The sequence below is a fragment of the Hylaeus anthracinus genome, unplaced genomic scaffold, assembly GCF_026225885.1.
Source record: "Hylaeus anthracinus isolate JK02 unplaced genomic scaffold, UHH_iyHylAnth1.0_haploid 0, whole genome shotgun sequence".
Lineage (NCBI taxonomy): Eukaryota > Metazoa > Arthropoda > Insecta > Hymenoptera > Colletidae > Hylaeus > Hylaeus anthracinus.
The window spans coordinates 24,116,751-24,125,516 of record NW_026533254.1 but is presented as its reverse complement, the minus strand read 5'-3'; the positions used below and the strand labels follow the sequence as shown (position 1 = coordinate 24,125,516).

Genomic DNA, 8,766 nt, shown 5'->3' with positions numbered 1-8,766 from the left:
AAGCTTTACAATTGGAGCCTTGAGTCTTCAAAGCTTTACAATTGGAGGCTTGAGTCTTCGAAGGTTTACAATTGGAGGCTTGAATCTTCAAAGCTTTACAATTGTGAACTTAAGTCTTTCAGCATTTGAGATGCTGCTTTCGTTCCCGACTTCGTGTGGAATGATAACAAATAAAATTAAAGAAAATTCGATACTTTCGAAGTTGAAGACGAGAATACCCCTTTAATAATGTCGAAGCAATCGCAACGCGAATCATCCGCGTGGGGCCATGTGGTTCTCGAAACGTGTCCGATCCTGACTTGAAGGAGATCCCAGGATCGTGCAAGGTCACTTTTTTGCAAGCTCGTCGACCTCGAAAGAGAAGACACCGAAAGAGAAGGCCCCTCCTACCGATGGACCACCGGATGTGGATCATCGGCGATTTTCTAGGTACAGCAGAACGAACGTTTATTGCGCGATTAAAATCTTCGAACGGACGGAGAGTGTTTTGCCATCCAGTTCTTTGAGACTTCGGGAGGAGGTGTGTTCTTTCTCCGCTCATGGGAACACGCCAATAGCGATGGCATCGAGCCACGTTGCACAACTCGAGGGATCTGTTAACCCTTTGCACTCGACGATTTCATTACGGAGAGATAATAATTTGGACGACTAAATCTTCTGCCGTGATTGGAGAGTTGCGGAAATAAAATATGTTACTGTTAATTCAGTTTGCAACTTAGGAAGCTATTTATGAAATAATCTAAGATATTGTAAATATTATGAAACTGATTGTGAGATTATGAATCTAAGATAAACAAAGACTGTCGCCTCTGAGTCGCCCTTCGAGTCCAAAGGGTTGTGATAGTTGGTAATTTTCGTAGCTGGAATGGACTATACTTTGAAAATTCTTCTAATTCTAATGACTTATATCACAGTCTTCATGATTAAGTGATAGATTGAAATAATGAATGATAAATTCATAATTTGATAAATGATGATCAGGAATTTTGGTAGCTGGAATAGACTATAGCTTGAAAATTCTTCCAATTCTATCAATTTACGTTAAAGTTTGTCTGCATAAAATTTTATATCTAACCGTGTAACCCTTTGCTTCTTCACAACTGTTTACGTAACAGTTGAAATTATTCGCTCGCCATTATGTTACAATTCGGCGAGTCCAGGTATACGAAAGGAAACGAAAGACCTCGTTCTTCTTCGTCCGCGATTTTCACCTCGTAGATCAGCTTCAGAAAGCGTGAAGCCGTGCGTTATGCCTCGTTGCAATCAATCGTCTAGTTATTCAATAGACGAGTAGCCTCTTGCCTTTCATAAATTTTCTTACGCTGTTTTTATGCCTAAAAATTCAACGTAGACGAGGTTGACGATAAACACTGTTAAAAACATATAAACGTACCGATGGAGACTTAATAAGATTTATAATTTAGCCACTTTTGGACCTCCAACATTGTTTACATTTATTTATTTAAACTTTGTTTCCGACATTCTACCTGAAGAATAGTTTTTCATATATTTATCTATTGGGAAGAAGTCTGACCGGTACCAAGCGTTAGGATTTGAATTGCCAATCGATAAAAGTAACGTAAAGAGTAAGGGTTCGTTATTTATAACGTCAAGAGCAAAGAGAGCCTTCTTGTTCTCCCCGCAACCCTTTCATCGAGACTCGCGCGCGTCATCGAAAAATGCTGATGAACAGAAAAAGCATTGAAGCAATTACAAGGGAACACGTGATCACGGTAAGACAAGAATCCCAGCTAATAGCATGTTTCCGGTTTACGAAGGTAACCTACGTGGTAACGAAACAAGTAGATACCTGCGTGAAAGATAAAAACTGAACCCTAACGGAAACCAATATGTACTGCACACGCTGCATCGTGCAATACCAAACCGTGATTCTTTCGATTCTCTGAATTAATATTTAATTAACAAGAAGGAAGTTTGTTATTCCGTTCGTCGAGTCAATTTTTCAGGTGATCGATCTTTATTTTAATCGGAGCCATTTTGTTTACTCGTGGAAATTCTAAGAGGCATAGAGGAAACGAGTTACGAATCGTTAAAAAATTTTTCTACGAAGAAACCATCATCATCTGAGCAGCTGTGGTCGAGAAATAAATAAGATACAATTTATAGCGAGCGTCGTGCTCCCCAGCTGCACTTGCCGCACTCATTATCGTTCCCGTGAGCTCGTTTGCAAGGCAGAAGGTTGCATTTCGCGTGCTGTGTCACGCGAAATGGATCGAACAGGCATTTAAAATAAATTCTACACGGGAGGAAGGGGAAGAGAAAAGAAGGGGGGGATCCGAAGATTTATAATTCACGGTTACTAGGCAAGGACGCCACCCAACACGCGATCCACTCCTCACGATCGAGAGATTCTTGGCATTCCATGTGCCCTTGGGACTGATTAAACGGTCCCCTTCGCGCCTTTGCACCCTTTTTTTTAAATTCCCAGTCGCCCTTCTTCTACCCACCTCGATGATCGTTACTGCGAATCTTTCTGCAAAATAGAATCTTTGTAAAGGTGCCTAGAAAAATTGAATCTAAATAAGAATTTATTTGACCGTGGAAACATGATATCGATTTTACTTTTAATATTTTTATATATTATTGAAAACTGTAGTTTCTTGGAAATTCAAATTTCCTATTAATGCATAAAAATCCGCAGTCTAATCGTTCCATATAAATATAAAAGTACCATATGTCAAAATAAATGTACTAGAGGGGTAGCTGAGATGATTTTGAATCAAAAGTTCCTTCGCAAAAAGGTCGTATGATGCTTCGTTTTTGAATTATTAATGAAAACCCAAGGATTAATCACAGCACCCGAGTAGCGCGCGCCCAACCGCGGGAGGAGGGGCCGGTGGCTGGCCCAATGACTGACCCGATTGTCCTGCCTCGAGCCCGCCTCTCGCGCGACGTGATTGGTCCGTGGTTTTTCGTTAATAATTCAAAAACGAACCACCATTCGACATTTTTGCAAAGGGAATTTTTGTTCAGAATCGTCTCAGCTACCATTTCCGGTGCTTACACTAATTCTGGGACACCCTGTATAAACAACAATAAATTAACACTAAATCTACCACGACCGGTCAAATGACCGTTTTCAAACTTTACCGTATATTTCTTACATGCGATTCTGATTTACACACAATTGTTCCATGTATTATTCAATTCAATTCACCGTAAAACATTTTTGCATTTAATTGAAAAAAGTGTGTTTAAGATTAGTCATTTGGCCCATCACCATATATAGTAAATAGTTAGTTAAAAACGAGCGTCGGTAGGTTTGGTGTTAAATACTCCTATTTTAATATTATCCATTCTTTACGAACAATCTATAAATAATACCCCTAAATAACTGCAAGCAATAACCTCCTACCTAACATGCGACATGTGTCTTTAAGATTAATCATTTGTCCCATCACCACATAAATAGTTACAAACGAGCGTCGGTAGGTTTAGTGTTAAATACTCCTTTTTTAATATTATCCATTCTTTACGAACAATCTATAAATAATACCCCTAAATAACTGCAAGCAATAACCTCCTACTTAACATGCGACATCAAAACCAGAAAAATTAAATCCTGATTAAATCATCCCCGAAATTCTACTCTGGTATTTGCCCCCACGCGAAGGAGCCATCAGGCCTAAGTGTACCCTCAAACAACGAGGCCCACACAGCTGATCAGAGAGCCAAGACAAACCGGAAAGAGTGGTACCAGCGACAATGGGATGGAGACGAATTCCCCACAGAAGGAAAAAGACACTGTGTGTGTGCACACTGCCAAGAGGAGAGGGGCGTAATGCCTTAGCAAAGCAGCTTGTTCCTCGCATTCCTTCTCGCGGTGCTTGTCGCGTTCTCGTCCCGTGCATTATACATATACGACTAAACTCGGCGGTCTCAAGTTCCTGAGAACCGAACCCACGGGGACTCATAACACCGTCGATCCCATACCCTGTGCCGCACCTTCTTTCCCTGCGATCCTCGCCGCCTAAATAGAGAGTCCAACGTCGCCCATTCAGCGTTTCTTTTTATTCCATTCGACACGGGGGCTAAGCCTCTACATCGTCATTACGTCACGATATTGAGTTACGCCCCTCGTCGATGCCTCATTCCTGGATTCCTCAGTTCTCGACAATCCCATAGTACTTTAGGTACCGAGGCTGCGAGTTAAGATAGGAACTAAAAGAAAGGCGATACGCCGAGACTAAACAGTGAAGGTTAGATCCACTTGAAGGAGACTTATCTGTTTTATTTTTTGGAGAATTGAGAATTGTAACTTCTTACACGAAATTAAAATTTTTATTTAATAGTTTTTCGATGTTTCTTTCAGAGATATTGGCAAACGTATAAAAATCTTGCTGTAATTTGCGAATGTGAAGTTACTGTTCAGTTACTGAAAGATACTCTGAAAATGGTACGATAGTTCCGTGATAACCAAATGCAATTTTGTTGTTTTTTTATTGGCACGATTCACCGGACGAAACGAACTTGTATGTATCATGCGAACTCTGCGATTTCTCTTTCGGGTAGGCACACGAACGCGCAGCCACCTAGCGGTTGGGAGCGGTAGTTAGGGAGTACCGAGTATAGCCCAGAGCGTTCAATTAGTACGATAACGATAACTTATTTGCATTTTGATCTAAATTGAAAAAATTCACATGAAAATCCGTGTGTTCCATAAGGGCCCTCGTTAAAATTTCCAAATTTTAATATAAGTTTTCGTAAAACTGTTCAATTTAAATTGAATCGAAGAACAAGGAAGTGAAGTTTCCTTAAAACTCTCCGCTAAATAAATCTACGAAACGGTTTCCTTAAACACGAGTCGACTTCCGGTCGAGAGCGTCGACGAAGTCATTCGGGACCTCTGCGAATCGAGATCTTATCCTATCTTCACGGATTCCTGCGGTTAAAACGGTTCGAGGCTTCCGGGGGTATAAACTGTGTCCTTCTTGGGAGAGGTTTCTCGATTTCTATCGGGTGTTTCAGCTTTCTCAGGGGGAGTGAACGCTGCCATTCAAGTGTTCCGAGACGAACGTACACGTATCGCGCGATTCCTTGTTAGAGTCAGCTGCGGATACCGCGAAATGGTGTCGCCTGATCAACAATCTGAACAGTCTGCACCACCTCCCATCCCAGATGTTCGTTCTGTTCCTCGCACGACCAATTCGGACCTGCAACTGGTGATCAATGATTCCTCACGCAGGGACATTAAACGCGTTGTATCACGTGCAATTCCATGGCACCTGTTGCGACTGTTAGCCACCATCCTTAGACAGATGGGACGAAAGTTTATCTTGGGAGTCATCTGGTTGACCCGAGAATTCGGATTGGCACTTGCCATTTGCATATGGCGGTTAAAAATTATCGGGATTAGCCGACGAACCCTCGCTGTGGACGTTTACAACACGAGTTATACAAAATAGAGCCCCCAAGAAATATCTTATCTTGCTGTTATATAAAGAGACGTTTGTTTGTACGTATTGGGTTGTCCGGAAAGTTCATGCCTATTTTTAAGAAAAATTCAAAGGCATATTTGAATTTTGATGTATATTTGTTGAGTTATATATGTACCATTTTGTTCCACACCTTTCCACCTGTTAAGGAATGTACATATGTTATTTGTTTTCAGCCATTCCGATATATTCAGACCTGTACCGCCTAATAAAAATCGGCATGGACTTTCCAGACAGCCTAATACTCAAAAATTTCCAAAACTACTTGACCGATTGATTCCAAATCTTAATAGTAGCTTCCTTGCTTTATCTGGAGTAACATAGGCTATGTTGTTTTAAGAAAAATGATATTACATTCGCGTAGAAATATGTAAGAATATGAGCAGTGTAAGAATATTGAGCAGTGAGCGCTCTGAGCTATGCCCGCTACTCCCTAACTACCGCTCCCAACCGCTAGGTGGCTGCGCGTTCGTGTGCCTACCCGAAAGAGAAATCGCAGAGTTCGCAGGGTATATACAAGTTTGTTTCAGCAGGTGAATCGTCTCAAAAGGAAGCAACCAAAAATGTTGCATATTCCGAAGTTATGTAATATCACATTACAGTGAATCCAGATTACTAATAATTCATTAAAATCTTAAACTCTGGAAGTATTATTAATACGATCTTTACTTTCAATATTTCTTTATATTCTCGCATATCGTGTGCATTTTATAGTCTCTCGCAGATTCAAATTTCCTCTAAATGCATAAAGATCCGCATATTAATCATTATCGTATTAATTGAACTTCCTGATAGCGAACCCCTCGTGCTAAATGCAATTATTTCCAATTAGATAAGTCGGTTAATGGTCGATTACTGGTTTTCGATTCTGCGCGAAGAAATCGGCGTGCCCCATACGCGAGCAGGCGTAATCCGTTGCAAACGAGCGATAGTATTACGTTTCGTAGCAAAGTTTCCTGGTGGTCCACTTGTCAAGCATCGCACCTGCCTTCCTAACCACTTAATGCCAACGCTAATGACCATTTATGGATCGTTGGGTGCACGACATGTGGGTAGTAAGGTGGAACGCTGTTTATTTTCCGTGCTTGATATGTTCTCTTTCCCTTCCCATGGGGGTAATCGCGGCAGAAAGGTACCTAATCTGCATATAATCGAAGATACACGAGGGGGAGTGGCTGTCGAAACAATGCACCTGGGTAACTCGTTCGCTTTTCAAATAAAAAAATAATTTCTTTCGAAAGCGCGCGAAGACCGAGGAACAAGTCCCAAGGACATTTCAAGGTCGATATAATTTTTGATTACATTAAAGAGACCAGAAAGTAATGTCGTCTCTGCGAATGTTAATACTTGTTCTTCGTTTATTCAAATATAAATCAATTTTTATGCAGACTTGATCCAGAATTGATTTTTATCAATTGCAAAAGGTTATTGACAAGGGACCAATTACATAATTGTTTGAAATTAAGAAGTTATTAAAATTGTATTTGTGTGAATTCGATATAAGGATACATCATCACTTTTCGGTTCTCATTTTGCCCATAGATATTTTTGAGTGATTAATTATAAAGTAAAATTCCAAAGTCGACCTATTTTCGTCCCTTAATCAAAGATGTAGGGGCGAATTTATGCGAAGCTCATTACGACCTCGTTCCAACATCGCGGAGGCCATTAGCAATGTACAAATTAATCAGGCTACCATCGCAAAGGACGTTGCCGGTTTAAGGTCGTTCACATGGCTCCCCGTTCATGGGAATTAATTTTGCTCCGCGCTTCTGTGTATCGATTTGCTCTCAAAGGACGATGAATAATGTAAGAAAAATATTAGCATTCATAGCGTTCCTGTGCTCCCAAATTAAAAACGCAAAACATTCGATCTCCCCTCTAACTTATCGATCCAACTTATTGATCTAACCAAATTGATTAGATTCATCGAATTGTACGCAACTGCCTTTTCGACCTCGATGAAGCAAAACAAATTTCTTTAGTTTAAATTTAAAGAATGGTAGCAAAACACTTTTCCATTCTTTTTCACTCTTTGTGCCTTGGTAATTAAAAGATGGCCGGCGAAGAGGGGCAAAGTCAACTAACGAGACGTATTGTTTCATTTGCAATAAAATTTGCATCCTCATCTGCCAAAGAGCAACGACTCACTTTAAACTTTGTTCGCTCTAAACTTTGTTAATTGCACTGAACATGTTGCATCGGCGTTGTCACGATATGAAATTGATATTAAATATTAAATTGGTGGGGGGAGGAGGGGAGGAGAATTGATTTCTATTTGTATTTGCACGTAAAATATTCTTGGATGTTATATTAAGCAAATGCAAACTTCTATCATTTTTTTGGTAGAGAGTGGGGTTTCAGAGGCCCCTATTAATTTTTATTTTGTAAAGTGACAGCCATCGCGACGTTATAAATGGGTCAACGTCGACTAACGAGGGGTATTGTTTAATTTGCAGATGCGACTGTGATCACCAGCGACGGCCTTCAAGGCTACGACCCCCAGTTCATGGTCGGCTGTTACTTTCCCGCGGAATTTCAGGGTGAGTTCATGACACAGGTGAGCGGAAAGGAAGCCAGCGATACGAACGGCGAGCCCATTCAATACTCCTCCATCAACATCACATTCAACGCCATACCCGTGTGGGGCTACTGCCACAGGAGGGTCGGCGATAACGTGTTGCTAATGGACAGGTCGGTTGAAATTACGAATAATTCATTTGACCGTGATTTTATCTAATTCCGGTGTCTCTCCGCGAACAGACGATGCCGATTCACTGGAATCTTTGTTAATTCCACTCAACATGTTGCATTGGCATTACCGAGCCAGCTATTTCAAATTTGGGGAGTGGATTCATTGAATTTTTAGTTGAAAATTATTCACAGCGCGATAGTGTCCAAAAAAGAACTAGGTCTAAACCTGCTCAGACAGTATTTCTGTGTAGACAGTATATGCATTAACAATATTCCACCAAACTGTCCAATATTGCCGTCTTCTTCACAAACTGGCCCAAACATACTCAGACAGTATTTCCACGTAGACAGTATTACATGTATACATTAATACTACTCAATATCGGCGCTCCCACCAAATATTATCCCAAACGTACTCAGAGAGTATTTCCTTGTAGACAGTACATGCATTAACACTTTTACCACATTCCCCACCACGCGACTTAAAATAACCATGAATTGAATTTTTATTTGTAAATTATAAAATATTATCCACAGCCTCTCGCGTGAGTGTTCAACGAAAACCTAGATCTAAACCTATTCAGACAGTATTTCCGTGTAGACAGTACATGCATTA

The 8,766-nt window shown here is 40.5% G+C and overlaps 1 protein-coding gene across 2 annotated transcripts in view; it reads left to right on the top strand.

Moving 5' to 3' along the window:
- The first annotated feature begins 7,901 nt into the window (after positions 1-7,901).
- LOC128896289 (uncharacterized) overlaps positions 7,902-8,766 on the top strand; it is a 6,428-nt gene continuing 5,563 nt past the window's right edge. For both annotated transcript variants that reach the window (XM_054159555.1, XM_054159554.1), the window contains exon 1: positions 7,902-8,150. In XM_054159555.1, the coding sequence (XP_054015530.1) occupies positions 7,966-8,150 (185 nt within the window). In that variant the 5' untranslated portion in view covers positions 7,902-7,965. The remainder of the gene's footprint in view (positions 8,151-8,766) is intronic.